The sequence below is a fragment of the Sinocyclocheilus rhinocerous genome, unplaced genomic scaffold (genome assembly GCF_001515625.1).
Source record: "Sinocyclocheilus rhinocerous isolate Xijiao unplaced genomic scaffold, SAMN03320098_v1.1 scaffold395, whole genome shotgun sequence".
NCBI classification, from domain to species: Eukaryota; Metazoa; Chordata; class Actinopteri; order Cypriniformes; family Cyprinidae; genus Sinocyclocheilus; species Sinocyclocheilus rhinocerous.
Genome location: NW_015660890.1, coordinates 1,286,680 through 1,306,876, shown reverse-complemented (window position 1 = coordinate 1,306,876; position 20,197 = coordinate 1,286,680). Strand labels below are relative to the sequence as shown.

At 35.6% G+C, this 20,197-nt stretch overlaps 2 protein-coding genes across 4 annotated transcripts in view; one reads left to right on the top strand and one right to left on the bottom strand.

Annotated features, from left to right (window-relative positions):
- The window catches only part of LOC107726016 (ADP-sugar pyrophosphatase-like), a 76,851-nt gene that overhangs the window by 25,525 nt on the left and 31,129 nt on the right, over positions 1-20,197 (bottom strand). The gene's annotated exons all lie outside the window — the stretch shown is intronic.
- Positions 1-20,197, top strand: part of LOC107726013 (calcium/calmodulin-dependent protein kinase type 1D-like) — a 55,020-nt gene that overhangs the window by 9,390 nt on the left and 25,433 nt on the right. Inside the window, exon 1 of one of the 3 annotated variants that reach the window (XM_016535467.1) lies at positions 2,597-2,650. The exons of 1 other annotated variant lie outside the window; for it this stretch is intronic. Coding sequence is in view for 1 of the 2 variants with exons in the window: in XM_016535466.1 (XP_016390952.1) it covers positions 2,943-2,953 (11 nt within the window). In the remaining variant the exon portion in view is untranslated. Of the gene's footprint in view, positions 1-2,596; positions 2,651-2,925; positions 2,954-20,197 lie in introns of those variants that run through there. One more of the 3 variants, XM_016535466.1, reaches the window with a different exon arrangement.

Sequence of the window (20,197 nt, the reverse complement as noted above, 5' to 3'; positions counted from 1 at the left end):
TATATATATATATATATATATATATAAGAGCATATGTTTGAAATAAATGCCAGATACTGTTTATTGTGTAACCAAAATAGGAAAAATAAGCAGGAAAAAAATTTCATAATTTGCATAATAACTTTTAATTATAAACAAGTCAAGATACAGGACTCTTTCAAAAAGTTGAGGAAGATAAAACACACTCTTACACCCATCTACAATGAATTACACACCATAAAGTAAACACTGTTATAATTCAAAAGTGGATCATAAGCAATCTGTTGGCTTAAATGAGCTCTGAAACTGCATGCAACAATGCTACTTTGACTTTTGAATTTTAATAATAACATTAGGCTTTATTGTGATTCCTGTTTTTCTATCTCCAATTTTAAAGGGATAATTCACCCAAAAATGGAAATTCTGTCATTTACTCATCCTCAAGTTTTTCCAAACCTGTATGAGTTTCTTTCTTCTGTTGAACACAAAAGAAGATAGTTTGAAGAATATTGGAAACCAAACAGTTTGTGGTTCTCTCTTAACATTTAAGATTATCTCTGGGAACTAAAATACTGACTATAACAGACATTTAGGATTACTTAGTACCTTGAATGACCTTTATATGAACGCCCCCGTACTCATTTTTGGGACGTCCCCGCTCTGAAAATTTCTGCCCACAATGAATACAGAACCTGCCCACGCACACAGCACTTCACACTGCTCATTTCAAGTAGGATTAAACTCACTGACACACCTTTCAAGTCCATTAGGCAGGGAAGCATTTCCCTGGCAATGTTTTTATTGACACTTTGCAGCCCCTTTAAACATATGCGAGTCATTAATTTTGCCCTGCTTGTTGTGTAGCAGGTATAATATGCCTGTGATTAGTGGGTTTGTATTACATCTCAGCAAGGGTTTCACTTGATGCCTTAATGAAGACCTGTATTTCAGCATGGCTCACTAATGTTGGATTGAGTGTGTGCTGTATGGCCTTTGGAAGAAATGCTTGTTTTTGAAATTGAGAAGTACTGCGGTACATTGATTTATGCTATTGTTTTAGTTTGTGTAAAATCTTCACACTTCTTTAGAAACATAATGCATTCAGAGTGGTTTCCAACTGTTTTTAACCCATGAAGATGTAGTCATCTACACATATTTTCCACTAGTGCAATTATTGCCTTCTACAGGGACAAATTTACACAAAATAATGTTCTTTTTAGCAGCATCATATGACCCCTTTAAGAGAGTAAAGCTGTAATGGCAGGCTAAATGAATGTCACACTAGTGAACCATCACCAACTAAAAATAATGTTAAATTGTTTTCCTCCTTGGGACTGTCCTGATTGAGTTCAACTGTCAGACCACAGCATGGACAAGTGAAACAGACATAAGAAGCAGCAAGGTTGGCTAATTTGACTGCAATTTAAAGTGTTGTGGCAGCAGATTTCTTATTTTTATTCCATTAGTAAGGTTTATCATTATGCAAAGTAGGAATTAGCCTATATCCTAAGTTTGACTGTAGTATACTACTCATACTATTTCTGTGGTGTGCGGAATGCAATTTTTTTGTATGCAAAGAATATCCACGTTTTCCTAATATCCTAATATTTCCTGTATCCGACAATTTCACTATTTTTTAAAATGACATTGTTACATAAAATTCAAATAACTGGACTATACTTAAATGTGCAACATGAGGTCACATTATAGTGTGTTTATAACATTTGTTACATACAGCACACTGTTTCACATACTATTTTTTAAATAGTTGCTAGTATATAGTATATACTACACAGTATGCAGTATTCAGTAAGCAGCATGACATTCTAAACAGAGCCACAGACATGTTTTATGTCCCATTTTTTGACTTGTCCTCTAATGCAATTTGTTCCACTGATTATCCAGTGCTTTCATATTGATAAAGTAGATCATTTAGCTAAATCAAATAGATTTCCAAATGACACAATTTTTTTGTGTAAAAGTGCAGTTTACTAAATTATAAATGACTGCATTCAGTACTTTATGTATTGAAGTGTGAAAGGTGTATTTTTGTGTTATTTGCATGTGGGCGGCCCTGTAAGATGTGCATATACGTGTATAGTGCATAACTGTTAGTGTTGCTTCCATGCTTGTGAATCAATTCTTGTATTGTGAGGCCCCTCCTATTTCAGTGTATCTCTTTTAGAATACTTAATGCCAAAAATAGAGGAAGATTCCTTCCCTACATTAGCTTTTAGCGTTCATTACTGCGATTATCTACAATCTTGCACTCGTCACATTCTCCGTGCTCTGACACACTTGTAAGCATAAAGCTCAGACACAAGCACTGCCCATTATTTTAGGATCAACCTAATATATAAATAGTACGTTTATAAGTAGTGACCAGGTTTTCCGTCTGGTCTGAATATAGCCCTTTATTTAGCCTAGCGGCTCAGAGCTTTGGCATTCATCGTGAGTCCTGCTGACAAATAGTGCAGCAATTTAAGTCTATTACGTTAGCCACATTAATCTATATCAACGTCAACCTTAAGTTCTTTCACAAGTGTCAAGTTGTTTCCTCGATCGCTATCTCTACTAAGCCAGGACTGGCCTTCAACGAGATTGGAACTATGGGATAGTCATCATTTGGAACTGCTTGCGGGGGAACAGACGGTCTGCGTGGAGGATAGTGGTGAGGCTTAGTGTGAAGTATATTGGAAAGGGCACTGGAAGTGAACTAGGCTAAATAAAAAAGACTGTTTTGAAACAGCCTGTTCATTATCTGCTAGGCCTTTAACTAAGCCCTGTGCTGATTCTGAATGCATCCTTACAAGAGATTGCAGTAGAAAAGGGGGATTAGAGTAGTCTCAGCCTCACAGACCACTCATAGTTTGCTTACTGATATTCTATTGCGCAAAACACAGGACAGTACTTGTGAAAATAGCAAGCTTACGGGAGTCAGGTGTCCACCAGGAAACCAAACAATGTTTAAAAGGTACTAAGTTGATATTATTATGAACAAGAACTAATCATTTAATGTTAAAAGTTGAACATGTTGTATGTAATTGTGATTAAATAATTTTGATTTGTATGCAGGGTTTTTATTATTAAATTAAAGCAAAAAAAAAATGTACTTAACCCTAAAATTTCTTTTTCATTCAGCAAGTTTCTAAAACAAAATCTCATTCTCATTTAGTTTACCTTGAAGTACTAAAATAACTAAAACTAACACTGAAATAAAAAATGAATAATAAAAAACTATATAGACATATATATATAAAAAATAAAAATAAACCTAATAAAAATGATCAAAACTTTAACAAAAAAGAAAAAAAACATTCAAAATGTCAATAAAAACTATAATAGTATATCAGTGATACTAAAGTAACACTGATTGTTTGACAACTGAAAAAAAAGTTAAATATGATTTTTTCATAATGTGCATTTTAATTATGATGCCTAAACACACTTCAGCATTAAACATTTGATTTTAGTTTTTATTGTTTTGTTTTAAATTTATGTAGAAAAAACTAAAATTCTATACCATTTTGTCAAAATTCTAAATAAAATGCTAAGAATTACAATCAGCTGTTTGAAATGCTGAAAAAAGCTTAAATTATGTGATCCCAGCATTCTCAGCTGCCGTCACTTTCCCTCTTTTTTTGTTCTGTCATATCTGATCTTAGTTCTCCCTGCTCTTTGATAAGACTTTAGCCCAGCGCAGGATCCCCGCTGTGAGCGTGGCCTGATCCACGTGGAAACCCAGAGAACAGGGCAGAACATGCGACAGGCCTCTTTATCATCACAGTAACTTTGCAGCAATGTCATCTCTAGCAAAGCAGCTTCACCATTACAGAGCCATTTAAATCCACAGTTCAACATTATACAAAAGCAAATATAGATTTTGAACTGAATAATGTGTATTCACTACTTAACGTGGCATTAGAGGCAACTTAGGGATGACAAACGTGTATGAAGTGAAGCTAAAATTGGTTGATGGGTCTAGTAATGCATCTGACTACTTAGTGAAAAGTCAAGCAAAATTTATGCCGCAAAACCATTTATGAACATTAGAAACTTCATTGATTTATGCGAATTGTGTGGTACTCTAAGCAAATGGCTGAGTGGCTAATGTGTGAGCTTGAGTGCCAGGAATGGTTTAGTGGCAGGTGAGGTCTTCGGTTGCCATAGTTCTCATTTTCTCTGCTGTGTTCGTCAACCCCAATACCTTCCCACAAGGAAACGCAGCTGGAGTTTAGCAGTGGTAAACGTTTCCTTATACGATGAGCATGCAAGCTGCAGCAGCGGTCGTCACCCAATTCAGTCAGAACACAAGCTGACCTGCTGAGCGAGAGGGATGTTAGCATGGCCTCAGGGGGAGACCGACCACAGATATCTGAAAACTCATTCATTACCTCAGTGTTAAATGCCAGTTGGTCTACACACTGTAGAACTTGCCACCATTAAATCATGTTGTAGCTCCTTGCATAAACTAACCAAAACTGCAAACAATCCTACTCGTAATCAATAGCTTTGTTTTGAATCGAGATTTCTTTACTTGATCTCATAATCTTTCATCAAAATATATGACTCCATTCTGGTATGCAATGACTAATTTTCACAATCAGTCCATTCTCAATCAATAAAATCAACTATTGCCCTATTATAAGTTGTGGGTGCCATTTCATGGTAACTTTAAAACAAGTTGGAATATGCAAATATGCATAATATCTTGTGCAATCTGCTTCTCATGTTAATGTCTTGTTTTAAAGATATTTAGGTATTTATGAAAAACAAGGTAATTTATTAAATATCAAAATATTGTTTTCATGACATCGGATGGCTATTTTCCACAGGTTGGTATGATTCTTTAGGGTCTTCATGAAATGTCTGCAAAATACTTTGGTTAAAATTCCTCAATGGTCGTGTAAAACAATATTTTTACCTAATTACCTTTAACATCCATGTCAAAAACAGTTCAGTATGTCATCTTACTGCTTAGAAAATCAAAACGGCTTGATAATTGAGACTGTTTCGTTTTTTTTGGGAATTAAAAAAAAAGGAGAAAATTGATTTTTTATCATTGTAGGGTGGTTGTGTATTTATATGCAAACATCATGTAAAAGTGAATTTTGCATCCGATGTCCCCTTTAACTTTGAATAGTTTTTATAATTGAAAATAATCCATGTCAAAAAACAGTTCAGTAGGTCATCTTACTGCTTAGAAAATCAAAACGGTTGATAATTGAGACTGTTTCGTTTTTTTTGGGAATTAAAAAAAAAGGAGAAAATTGATTTTTTATCATTGTAGGGTGGTTGTGTATTTATATGCAAACATCATGTAAAAGTGAATTTTGCATCCGATGTCCCCTTTAACTTTGAATAGTTTTTATAATTGAAAATATTGAGAAATATTGTGCATGGAGAGTATGCTTACTGTATGCTGTATCTTTTTCATCAAAATAACTCACTTGGTTTGATATTGTTGTTATTTAACACAATGACAGTTTGCACATTTTTAAATGTGACTTAAGTGTCCAAATACTTTTTAGAGCTACTACATATGAATGTCCTCAATATTCTAGTAGGAAACACTCTAGAATAATTTCTAACTGGAGGTTCATGTTCACAGAACTGATGAATAATAGTCTAATAATTATTGTAGAAAGTTAATAATTAATGACAGAGTTAGAAATTCTTAACTTACTGAGTATGAAATCTCCAGCTAGGAATAGCAAATGTCAGCTAAAGACTCGTTTGAAACTGATATTGTATGTGAATGTTTGTTTTATTTGTCTTCTGAAAAATGTTCTAGCAACACCCAGTCCATCTCTGGAGTTTGCCTCAGTCCTTTCGAGGGTTTATTTTTCATTAAGCTTCTCTTTCCACATCACATCTTTCTCCCTCCCACTCTCTTTCTTTCTCTCTCTGGCCATGTTTCATGAGAGACCTACTTTGAAAAAGTTCCATTAAAGGTTGTCCCCTCAGAAGGGATCTAAATAAAGTGGCTTTTAATGTAAGAGTCTTGTATGTGCATGTCCCATTTGTGCAGCCGGAACCGCAGCAGGTTGTTGTCCTTGAGTTGTGCATGTCTTAATGTTGGTCTTGGACTGCAGTGAGGTCAAATATAAAGCGCTCTTATACTCCCTCTCTTGCAATCTCAGCGATGATACCAATTCTGTCTGTGCGGCACGAGTTAAAAGCCAAAGTTTAATACTTGCCTACTGGAGGTTGCTTTAATCCGGAATCCAAAATTTGAACAATATTAAGTGTGATAAATATATAATGATTTAGAGAAAATATGTGCATTGGCATCGCAGCTGCTTGGCTCAAACCACCGATAACGACAAGGCTGATCCATCCTAATGATATCCCAGCATGCTCTCTGCGCGATTAGAAGCCAAAGTTTAACACTTGCCTATAGACGGTTGCTTTAATCCGGAATCCAAAATGTTAACAATATTAAGTGTGATTAATATATAATGATTTAGAGAAAATCTGTGCATTGGCATTGCAGCTGCTCAGCTCAAAAAGCACAAAACACTTCTAATTGCATTCTGTGCAATTAGAAGCCAAAGTTTTATACTTGCCTATAGGTGGTTGTTTTAATCCGTAATACAGATTTGAAGACTGATTAATAAACATTGCAGATTAATACGCATTGCCGTTGCTTGGCTCAAACCGTCGACAGTATCATGTTTGATCCATCTCCACAGTATCCCAGCATGCTCCCTGTTTGATTTCTCTAGGGTATCTCGGGCTGGTTCACTCTCTCTCTCATAAAGGGGTGTAACGTGCGCCCGGACAGGCTATTATGCTGACTGATTTCCTTCTTTGTCTCTATTGCTCACGTTCATCAGATAAAGCTTCTATCTCTCTGCCATGCCATGAAATATGAGACATGAAGAGGATAACTCGAGATACATTCAGGCATTGCTCTTTCATTCATACATGCATAAGCTCTGTCCCAAAACCTAGTGAGCTGCCTACTTAGGCGTCATAGGCATGAAAGTTCAACCAAAAAATAGACCGCAACATTATGCTGCCTTAAAAGATACCCCGTTTTGGTGAAATTCTAAAGCAGCATTGCATGAATCCTTTTCACAAAATTCAATCCAAAGATGCTGATTATAAATCTAAAAATCCAGGTAATAACTGATTATTTTATCCAATAATTATGTGCACTCACTGTGTGTTTATGCTTAGTAGAGTATTGAATCATTAGCACAGCAACATGCTAACATCAATTCTGATAACTATAGTAGCGTCCAAACTAACGCACATTACATTGTTTATTATAAGTGAAACGCTCTTTAAAGTTGCATGGATTCTGATTGGCTGTCAATGTTTTTAGTGTTGATCAGCTGGAAAAAAAATTTTTTGTAAGTGACTTTAAAGCTCCCTGTTTTATTTTCGTTTTAGTTATGGTGTGGACGAGCTTCAAAAACGCTCTTCGGAAATCTACGGGTGACGTCACGGACACTACGTCCATGTTTTTATACAGTCTATGTGTGGACTTTGTAGTTAGCATTATTGTCTTTGTGTGAACAGGCCTAGGCCTTTATACTCTGTGGTTCTTTCTGATCTGCAGAGCAACTGTTCTCCTTCATAGCACAGCCTGCAGGCGTCGGCCCACTGCAGGAGGGGGGGAATGGGGGGTCTTTTTCCTGTTTGTGGCTGTTACTGTACAAGTTTAGCCCCCTCTCCCGTAACGCTATCTTTAATTGAGGTATTTGCATAATGGCCTGCGGTTGTTGTACAAGAGTGCTCATCATGTCTGTTTAATTGAAAGCTCTTTGTTGTAGTTTATGGAACAGAACGTTCAAGCACAGCCCCTCCTTTGATGAGCAAACTCTCGTGTGGAGTCGTTTCTGTAAGTCAAGTGTGTACGTCAATGGACCAAACAGTGCATGTGTATGTTTAAACGATCAGTAGTGATTGACTGCACAGTTGTTAGTTATTTCTACCGGATTTGAACCTAAAAATGATTTTCATCACTGTAACTTAATGTAATGAGGTTGCATCTAGGCTTATTAAAAATATAATAAAAAATTATATGATTTATATATAATTTATATACTTATGTAATTTAGATATATATAAAAAATATAATAAAAAATTATAAAAAAAATATGAAATTTTTATATATAATTTATACACTTATGCAATTTATATATAATTGTATAAAACTTATTTTAAAATTTTTGTAAGGTTATATTCACCTCAAAAATGTTCTGTTAGTTGAAGCAGGTTGTTTTTATTAAGAGGAAACAGAAGCCAGCCAAAGTTCACTCACTCGAATCCTGCGCTTACAATTCCCTGAATATGTATGATTATTTAAATGAGTTCCTAATTCACTGACAAAGCTTTGATAATACTTGCTAGTATAATTCTGTGCATGCTCTGCGGATGCTTTATTCCTACTGTTAACACATGTCTGGCCTTTCTTTGACTCCTCTTTGAATGTGTTTGTGTGTGTGTGTCAGAGGAAAAGAAAAAGGGTGATGTTTTGTATGTTTCAGATTAAAGGGACGGTTCACCCAAAATTATTTACTCACATTTGTTCCAAATCTGTGGAATACAAAAGGAAAAGGAGATGCTTTGAAGAAATTTCATGCTGCTCTTTTCGATACAACAAATGCATATGGTAACTAGTGTATTGAAAAAATAATTTGAAACCATATGATAGCTTTGTATCCAGAATTTAAGACATTCACTTAAAATTTAATTTATGCTTCTGCATATTCAAGACACACACGCGTTTAGTTATGATATACACAGAAACTAATGGTGTTTGGTGTCAGTGATTGGAAATCTGGTGCAGTGCATCATTTTACATCCAGTTTAATGTGAAAATTTTGGCTTCAGAAGACTTAATATTAATAGTTCAGTTTAACGGTCCTTTATGGTGCTTTTTTGTCCTTTTTGGACCTTAAAAGCAATTGGTCAGTATAATCTTAAAGGGATAGTTCACCCAAAAATGAAAATTATGTCATCATTTACTCATCCTCATTTTGGCTAAACACAAAAGATATTTTAAAGAATGTTTGTAAGTAGCAGTACCAAACAGTTGCCGGTAGCCATTGACTTCCTTAATAGAAGAAAAAATACTATGGAAGTCAATGGCTACCGGCAACTGTTTAGTTACTCAGATTCTTCAAAATATCTTATTTTGTGTTCAACAGAAATTCATACAGATTTGTAACTACATGAAGGGGAGTAAATGACACTTTTTTTTGGACTAACTATTCCTTTAAACCATACAGACAGTAGTGAATCTGAGTGAGTTTGTGTTGCACGCTCACTGATTTTCTGCCCTATGAGACGACAGCATTGGGTTCAGCTTAGGAGGCCCGTGTGTTTGTGTGTGCGTGTGCAAGTGTGTGTGATTCCTGCTGTGCATCACCTCCTCCCCTGTATTTCCTGGTTAGGTATCAGATCAGTATTATCAGATCAGTGGGAACAATAGGACAGAACAGGATAATGTGTGTGTATGTGTGTGTGTGTGTCGAGTTTTATGTGCTTAAGGGATTGTCTGCTCCCTTGACACAGACAAAGCAAATTTATCTTGTGAAAAAAGGATATAAAGAGAATCAAGTAAGAGGTTGCGATAGCTGTATCCTCTCTAGTTCGTTAGTGGCAGAAACAGGAGGCTAGATTGTGTGGCTTGTGCGTGTATCGCGCTCAAAGCAGTATAGGAACGCTCAGATCCGACTCTGCCTGTGATGTGATTTGATCACATATCTTAATAGAGTTGCCATGGAGCTTCATCTGTGTTCCCCCATAGTGCACTTGCATGCGCTGTCTGTCTCTCTCTTGCTGTTTGCAGGTGCAGCTACAGAGAGAATATGCAGGCTTCCTGTGGTTTGTACCGGTGTTCGCTGTTACTCCATTCACAGTGCAAAAACACAAATAAACACGCACACACATACAATCCGCCGAATAAATGTTGCTCAATGAAAAATCGCATTTTTATTTTGGAGCGAGAGGTTTTGATAACAGATGTTTGATAATAGGGGCTTTTAGGAAGAGGGTGAGATCTCAGCTGTGTTATTCTATGAGAGATTTGTGTGTTTTGAGGGCACAGGGTGCTGGGTTTCTGCAGATGAGTGTATTAGTGTTGCTTCATCAAATGCGGTGACCCAAAACTGATCCTTTTAATTCATCTCACATGTTTGTGGCCCTGCACACAGGTCACATTCTGTCATCTTTCACTTTACTGCTAAAGAAAATGAAAAGAAATGGTTTCACTGGCGTGGGCTTTTAACCTTCGGACTTGGGTAAACAGCAAAGACAAGCATAGTTTGATATTTTGTGAAGAAAATGTGCCACTTGCCTGCATGTGGGTGGTTGCTAAGGGGTTGAGAGTGGTCGGGGCGGTTGCTAGGGTGTTTTTTAACATTATTCTGAACATTTTGGTCTCTATACAGCTCAGGCCCTTCCTTCATTGTAAGTCAATTTAGATTTTTTTGCCCATTTTATCGTCTGCCTAGCAAAAATTGTACATTTGATAATTTAGAGAAGCAATAGCACATTTATTTTGAATACCATGGAGTTTTTCTAACTTTTTGAAGGCAAGGACCCCTAAATATGAACCCATTCGTAAATAAAGTGCTTTATATAATAATTATTTTATTATATTACATAAATATTATAAAAATAGTATAGATAAATATAAATTATATTTTACAGTTTAAACAATAAAGCCCTAAAAAATATGTTTCTTCTTTTCTCTATGGTATATGGTATGAAAATGGTAGTGACACATGTAAATCCATGTTAAATCACAGACTACTGTGGTATTACTATCTGATCAAATCAGAGTACCATGATACAGTACTATTTTAGTTTTTTTTCTAGTCATTTAATACAGTTTGTACACACTGTCTTCCATTTTCCATAGTTCTGTTAGTACTGCATAGAGTAAGAACAGATAGTCATTTAAAATAAGAACTCGCATGGCGTTAATTTTAGAGAATGAACAAGAGGCAGTAGGAAAGAGAAAAGTGGGATTTTGCAGTGATGAATTGGAGGGAGCGTGCAGCCAGAATGAGAAGATAATAAGCCGTGTAATTACCCATGGTCCTTTGGGCCTGCCCTGGATAATATCTCAGAGAGAGTGCGAAAGCAATGCCAGAGCGAGTGTTCTTTTACTGTGAATGTTCTTGTGCTATTTTGTGCAGCTCTAGCTCCATCCCTCATCCCTCATGTGCCCCGAGTGTCCTCTCGTCTTCCTGGCCCTCACAGATCTGTCTGTTTCACGTCTGTCTCTTCTCTAGACTTGCTGTCAATAGGCTGATCATCACTTTCGTAACCATGGTAACTGCAATGGATGCTCCAAAACGTCTGTAGTTAGGGAGTATGACACCTTGGTTCCAGTAATTACCCATGATCCTCTCTTGCATTACAAAAAACTTCAATTAACAGGTGGGCATAGAGTGCGATTGTGTTTGATGAAATTTCAGTGATTTATAGAACAACCCTCCAAGCTTTCATCTAGCTCTGTGTGTGTGTGTAACCTCCATGACTCAGGGCTTTTTACTGAAATTACAGGCTTCTGCAACCCACTGGTCGTCATATGAGTCACGACCTTAGGGAGACGCAGACACAAACACACACACATCTCTGATCACACCTCGTCAATCGCACCCACTCGCTTGTATTTGTGCCAACGGCCGTAGATGAGTGTCAGTATGAATCACACACCATTATAAACTTTTTCACTGTTAGTGTGCGCAACAATGAAAACTTATTTGAAGCATGGGGCTGATCGATACACATGCGCACACACAAACTCATTTCTCAAACCTACAAGGCTGCCTACCTAGACAGCACTTTTAAGGCATCATAGATGCACTCCTGAAGTGAAGTCTGCTTCAGACGTTAAAATATCTTTAAGATACCTTGTTTTGCCCATTGCGTAACAAGATAAAGAGATAAAAGCTATCTTTTCTATGTAAATCTCAGATTTTATCTGAATCAGCAACAAGGAACAAGCAACAGGACATTTTTAGATTTGTTATTGGACTGGGCATCTCCGCCCACATTGAAATCTCATTGGTCCTATCCTGCTCCTTTTGACTGTGTATTAGACATTAAATATCAGATATTACCTTTGGAGAGAAGGTAATCCCAGAATGTACTGTATAGTACACCAAGATGGCTGACGAATTGAGAGAAATGTTACTAGAAATTAGGCCCCTTTATATGTATATATATGTTTTTTTTTTCAAATCAAATTTTCAAATTGAGTCAAATACATACTTTTATTCAAAAGTGACAGCAAAGACATTCATAATCATGAAAAATTATTGAATTTTTTTCCCGAAACTTTTTATAAAAGACTTATATATATATATATATATATATATTACATTACAATTGTAAAATTACAATACTAATATTTATGTCTCTTAAATTCGTTATTTTCACATGTCAGAACATCAAAACATCAAACATTTACTTTGTTAAAGAACAGTGTTGTGCATACATGCATTTAAGTCACATCACAATTTCAGTTTTATTCTGATTAATTGTGCAGCCATAAGCATAATGTTATGAAAGATTTCTATTTCAAATGAGTGTTATTCTTTTGAACTTTTTATTCATCAAAGAATCCTGAAAAAATGTATCACAGTTTCCACAAAAATATTAAGCAGCGGCTATTTAAGATTGATAATAATTATAAGAAATATTTCTTATATCACAAAAACAGCGTCATATTTTAAAAATGTAATAATATTTTACTATATTACTGTTTTTTAATCAAATAAATGCAACCTTGGTGTGCATAAGTGACATTCAGAAACATTTAAAAAATCTTAACTTTTAAATGGTATATTTATTTCCAAAATAGTTAAAATAGTCCAATCAAATTACAGAATTGACTGTTGTTGTTCAACATTTACATGTATGCTATGCATTTTCAATTTTCTTTGTATATTGCATATTTAGCTAGGCAACATGCTAACGTCAGACTTTTGGAATCAACTATGATTGTGTCACTCGTAATGTTTGAATATCATGATTTTGTGTGGTGTGGAGTTGCTGTAGAGTGCATGTTTCAGCTCAGTTTGATGTGGTAACAACCATAAAACTGGTTTTATTGAAGTCAGACTAGTAGTTAATCTGTCTAAATCAATCTGACAAATTTGGTTACACCAGCAAAAGACATTCTTAAGGGTTAGACTGAGTAGAAATAAATCCTTTAGATGCTTACCACAGTTTTAGGATGCTGCCTAAGAAGGCAGCTTCTTATGTAAGCCGTAACCAGCTTGGCAGTGCACTAGGTTTGGGATCAGAGCTCCAGTCTCATATTTCTATGCACTCACTGTGATTAAATCAAGAAATGATATGCTATAGTTTCTCGGGGAGCATGAAATACAGTATGCAGAAAGGCTTTCTCATTAAACACTGTATGGCTCGTTCTCTTTAGCTATGAACCGATGGATGTCAATTCCCCTGCCATTACTAAAGGAAGGGTGATACATTATTTCGGACAGTTAGATCAATAAAGCATCTCACAGCTACAGCTGCACGGTTTCCTAGCAGCAACCGTGCAGGGTGCTTTGATCTGATCCGAACATTCCAAATGTTTTTTGAATATTTGAAATGTTTTCGAAACATTCCAAAAACATTTTTCTGTAGATATCAGAACAACTAATTAATGTCAACTACAGATACATGTTCACGAATGTCTAAATGTGAACGGATCAGTGGTTGAATTGTCGCACACATACATCAAAGCTGTTGACGCTTCCAACAGATCATTTCTTTTTGCAGTGCAGACTATTGATCGCTGCAGGCAAAGAAACCAATTGCAACGATTAATTGTCGGAAGTTAATAAATTATGGGTTCAGTGTGCCTTTGTGTGTGTGTTGTGTTAGTTTCGGGGTTTGGTTGATGAATTGTTGGGTTAGACAACTTAAAGGAATAGTTCACCCAATAATTAAACTTGGCTGAAAATTTACTCACCCTCAGGCTATCCAAGATTTAGAGGAGTTTGTTGCTTCATTGGAATAGATTTAAATTTAGCATTGTATCACTTGCTCACCAATGGATCTTCTGCAGTGAATGGGTGCCATGAGAATGAGAGTCCAAAGAGCTGATAAAAAGTAATCCAGTCAATCAAATAACATCTTGTGAAGCAAAATGCTGCATGTTTGTAAGGAACAAATCCATCATGACATTTTTAACTTAAAACTGTTGCTTAAAATAAGAGTCCTCTATCTATAATATTGCTTTATCCAGTGAAAGTCATGTTGTCTGAATCAGGAGAGAAATATGCACAGATCAAGCACTGTTCACAAGCAAAAACAGTTCTAAACACCTATGTCAGTGGATGTTGATGTAGGCTGTAATTGCTGCCGTGGCAACAGCACTATTGAATTTATGATGGGTGTGCATGTGTGTCTTTGGGCTGATGTAAACGTTCATCTAATCTTCTAGCTTGTGTATGTGTGCTTGTACACATTCACATGATCATTGACTCTAAATCTTCACAGCTCCTGCGTCAGCATAGCCTCTGTGCAGAAGGACTCTGATTAAACTATATATTCAATATTTACTACCTGTCATGTGATTATGCGATCTCAGGCACAGCTACAATATCTAATTTTCTATACAGGAAGTGCATGCATTCCTGGGGGAAATTGAATGTGCACCAATCCATTCACTTATTCACATGATCTTCTGTCTGGACCCTAATTAGGAAAATTAACCCCTTCATCACCTTGTCACTACAGGCTCAGACACTGATACTTTCTAGTAATGTATATATTTTTAGTTTATAGTAGTATAGTATACACTTCTTGTAGTGGATGTTTGTGAAAATACATTATTGCAGTAATACATACAGTGGCTAAAATGTATACTACAGAGTACCACGCTACATATAGAAGAGAAATTATGGGTTCTGTTTGTCCTAATGGGTTCATGTTAGTTTCAGGTTTTGTTTGATGAATTGTTGGGTTAGATGACTTAAATGGTCTCCGGTCTCAAGATGTAGTTTGTACCCTCAAAACATATCCAACATATCCTGTTTTCCTGCAGGATATGTTGTTTTAAATTAGATCTTCCCTGGGTTCATTTGTCTGTTTGGCATAGTGTGAGAATTCGGCACCACACAGTATGTGTAATAGTTTTTACTACATATTCCAACCTAGACTGTAATTGCACAATGGTAGAGGCTGAAATGTTTACTACAAAGTACTACACTACATATAGAAGAGGATAATACTATATTGTACATAAATATTTATTCTATAAAGCAGACTATATATATATATATATATAACAAACATACAATTGATTTGCAAATTTTGAACAAAGCTATTGTTTTGATACCAATTTGTTCAATTTGATGAGCAAAGTTATGTATTGTTATGTCTATTGTAAAAATAAAAAAATTGTATAACATGATTTTGCCATCCAAAGTAATAAACTGTCATTTAATTGATCTTTTCCATAATGTTTCAATAAAAATAAAAATAAATAAAACTTTTCTGTCAATCATTTACACTAAGAAAGTAAACTTTAGAAAATTCTAGGATGGAGATTTGAATTTTATATTTTTTTATGTAAAATTTATGATAGTAAAATTGTTGATGGAAAAGATAAATGACAGTATTGCTTTTTATTAATTTGAAATGTTTATCTACTTCAAATATTGGCCAAATTAGGCTATAGCAATCATTTTAAAAAAGTGCTTACAAATATATTGTACAATCGTAGCGTATACTACACATTGGCTTTCCCATGTCCTTCTCTCTTAATGAGAAAAACTTGAAGTAAATTGTTTCTGTCAGGTTCAGCTGCTGATCTGTTAATCTGAGTGGGGGTCAGATAGAAAAGAGGAAGTGGTTTGGAGCTGTGCTGAGATTATCTCAGCAAGTGCAGCTAATCTAGTACGGATGTAACTTTTACTTTTAACATGAGAAGCGGAGCATTATCTTTCTGTCTGGTTGTGTGAGACTTTGGAACCGCGTCGAAACCAACCCTTGGGCTTATAGTTTGACACACACCCACACATACACACACTCGGGGAGAGAGACGCATACTGTAATCACATTCAGCAGTATTTTCAGGGCGATACGCAGCTGTTGGTTTTATGGAGGCAGTGTATAGAAGTGGCTTTAAAACACTCACAGGATGCTGTGCACAAACAACCTCTGCCTATTTCAAAGTTGTGTATTTGCACCTCTGTTTTAATGGGAAATCGGACAGCTCTAAACAAGAGATTGAGGCTTAGGCAATCAATTGCACTGGATTTCTGCTCTTGCTTTAATTTCCTTTGGCAGTGGGAGTGATTCCTTTAACATCAAACGGAATGGCGATTGGTTGTGGAAAAACGCTTACGAATACTTAAAGCAGAAAATAATTGAAACGAGCCATTGTATCTCCAAAGGTGATTTGCAAAGCAGTTTTTGAATTTGCAAAATAATGTAGTCCTTGGAGAATGAGGACTGTTTTTTATGCCCTCGGTTTCTCATTTCTAAGGCTTTTCATGCTCACTTGAGTAGTTGCTAGTTGATTACATCATCAGTCTCTCCGTGTACCCTTCTTAAGATTGCTGTAACAAAACGGATTTGGACTGAATGGTCAGACAAAGGGAAGTGTTCTACGATGCATGAATAACCAAATTCACCATTCGTTGCAATGTTTATTGACATCAAGGTTAATGAGTGACTGGGAACGTGCTGAAATGGAAATATTTTGTATTTTGTAAGAAGTCATTATTCACCTGTATCTTAAATCGAGATTTTACTGCATATTATGATTATACTACTGAAAATGACACTTGTTAGCACATTTCCACATTGGGTACTTTGAAGAAGCATTTTTAGGATATTGTTGAATTGTTCATTTTTCGTTTATGTTTAGTTTATTCATGTCTGGTTTAATGTAATTACTCTAATATTCAATTCTTTTTATGAAGTCAACTGTGTGCATAACACAGTTGTCAATACACACACTGTGCATGCTGTGCACAGTATGTACATTTTTTGTATGCATGCAATATATATGTCCTACTACATTTGAAAAAAAAGTGCAGTATACAAACCACACTGGGTAGAATATTGTATCCCACAATTAGGCTTGCCGCGATAGACGGTGCTGACGGTGATACCGGTGTTAAGCCGCAACACCGGTTATGTCACTTGCCCACCGACCCCCACCGTCGTTTTGATTTTTTATAGTAATAAAAATCTTTTAGTTCAGTAAAAGAACAGACACTACAATTAAAAACTGAACCCTATAGCATGGTGTATTTTTATTTGTTTTGTTAATAAAAGTTATGTTTTATATATACGCTAAAGTGAGTTTGACGTTGTATTTTGTTGTTGCACTCAAGCAATTGATGCCAAATTGCCGCTATTTGAAAGTGAAAGTAAAATGCAAGCATGCAGCTTTTACAAGCTATTTAAAAGCAAAGGAAAGCGAGGAAAAGAGGGAACGCCCGCCCCCACGGTGATACCGGTATTACCGGTGTTGTCACACGTCGATTAACCAGTGGGAAAATTTCCTCACCCCCACAACCCTACCCACAATGCAAAAGTGTAATGACATATCATACATTTTTTTTAAATCTCATTATACATTTTGGCTACCAAGACTTCGGCTCGGCTAATGCCCGTCCCATGCACTGAACGCCCTCTCCTCCACATCACGAGTAGACACGCCCCTTATTGCTGATTGGCTACAAGTTTGTTTTGCGATTCGGCCCGAATCAGTTTTCTAAAGTGTTTTTGAAAAATCACTTACTCTGCCTTTAAGACATTTTAAAACAAAGTTGGACTAAAATAAAAAAATAACAATATAAAATAATATGAATTTATATCTGGATGACATTTACCAAATGAAACACACATGTAATGAGATCATGTGTTGAAGTGTTTATTGCTTCATTGTGTACTGTTTTTAATAAATAGTATCCGAAAACATTCCATTAAACAGTAATATTGTGAAATAATATTACAATTTAAAAATTTTTTAACTGTTTTCTATTTAAATTTATATAAAAAATTTATTTTATTCATTTGATAGAAAAGCTGTCTTCAGCATCACACAATCCTTCAGAAATCATTCTAATAAGCTGATTTGGTGCTCAAAAAAATCGTATTATTTTCAATGTTGAAAACACTTGTGCTGCTTAATATTTTTGTGGAAACTGTAATACATTTTTTTTTTCAGGATTCTTTGATAAATAAAAAGTTAAAAAGAAAACTCTTATTTGAAATAGAAATCATTATAAATGGCTTTATTGTCACTCTTGTTCAATTTAATGCATCCCTGCTGAATAAAATTATTAATTTCTAATTACCAAAAAACGTACTGACCCCAAACCTTTTCTAGATTCTTCGGAGGACCAATGTCATTGAGACCATTTGGGACTTTGCTCCATATAATTTCAATGAAAGCCCATACAGATGGTTCCCTTTTTCAATTACATATCTCTCAGCTGAGCTTTTCACTTAAGCTTGATGTTTTAACATGATTTTTTTTTCCTGATGCATAGTGTAATTAACATTCATTGAGGCCGTGTTAATCGTAACTCAATCCTGTCCTCTTTAAACCAGCTCTCATTGTCTGTCTATTTCTCTCTCCAGTTTAGGCAGTAATAAGTGGATGTTATGTGTATAATTTGTCAACCGTTCCCTAGAGGAGAACGCAGCGGCGCAGAAACCCTTCCAGCGAGGATGTGCGACGTTTGCGCACGCATGAGTCATTGACTGACAATCACAGCGGCTCCGTTCCCTCCCGTATGAGCACTTGTCGATGCATATTGACATACAGTTTCCTCAGCAGCGGCCTAACTCACACATACATACGCAAATAGCACCAGGAAACTCCATAGCATTATTTCCGCACAAATCACAGAGGCAGCGGAGCCTTGCTGATAAAATTTCAGTCATTCGGCACAAGCCGGGCCGCTGCCCTCGTTTTAGAAGCACAAGTTGAAGCACATTTACAAACACACAAACTCTTTTTTTTTCATCACAAGTGCAGCTGGGGTTTCAATCTGCAGCTGCACTTGTGGATACAGAAATTATATTTATATGTGTGTCTGTGTGTTTGCTTGTGGTCTTGCTGGTTTGGCTATATCTAGTTTGATTACGATTCGGCGAGCCTGTCGCAACACGCCTGCCATGCGCACAGGCACTAAAAAAAACACACACGCTTGATTACATCTGACAGGTAGAGGCTCTCGCATATCATATAAATCTACCTCATGTCATTCTCTCACCTGTGGCCTGAAATTAATGTCATTTATGGAGTGCGTGTGTGTGTGTGTGGACGTGTGGGTGAGTGTGTGTTAGGCTGCAGTGGCGATGCATGTTGGCGGCTTCATTCACATTTTCTCTTCAACGTTCATTCATCACGATTTGCTCTCCCGCTACGTGCCATGCTCCCTGTCGTCTCACCCCTCCCTTCCTCCCTGGCTTCCTGTCTCCATCTCCATCTCTATTTCCGTTTTTCATTTTCATTACATTTGAGATGTGTCATTTTCATGACTGTTTCATTTATGGTGCTTTGCAAAGGCACTGCATCATTATTACGACTGTCTTAGGAATTTGAATAAACTCATAATTGATGGTTGACGCTAATATTTAGAGAACAAAGTGGTTTACAGCAGGGTTATATATGTATTACATATATATTATATATATTACATATATATATTATATATATATATATATATATATAGCCAAAACTAACACTAAAACCATAAAAAATTATTTTCATTAACTAAGATAGATTTGAGCTGAAATTAAGTGATTCAAAAATACATTTTTATTTAGTTTAACTTGTTGTACTAAAATAACTAAAACTGAAAAAAAAAGTATAAAAACTAAATAGACACATAAAAAATAAACACAAAAACACAACAAAATTACTAAAACTTTAAATAATATTAAAATGGAAAATATAAAAATAAAAACTAATTCAAAATATTAATAAAAGCTATAATAGCATCTCAAAGATACTGAAATAACACTGTTTTACAATATAAAATACATGTTTTATGACAGCAAATACAATATACACAAAACTGCTTAATTTAAATGTATTTTATCCAATATTTAATTGAAATTCTCTTGGAGATGTGCATTATTCGTTATCAAGCCACAAAAAAGCTTAAGCTTATGCTTCTTCCTCCTTTTTGGACATGTATAAGTTAATAATTTACTATTATTAATTATTAAATTATTAAATTAAATTATAAATTATAATTAC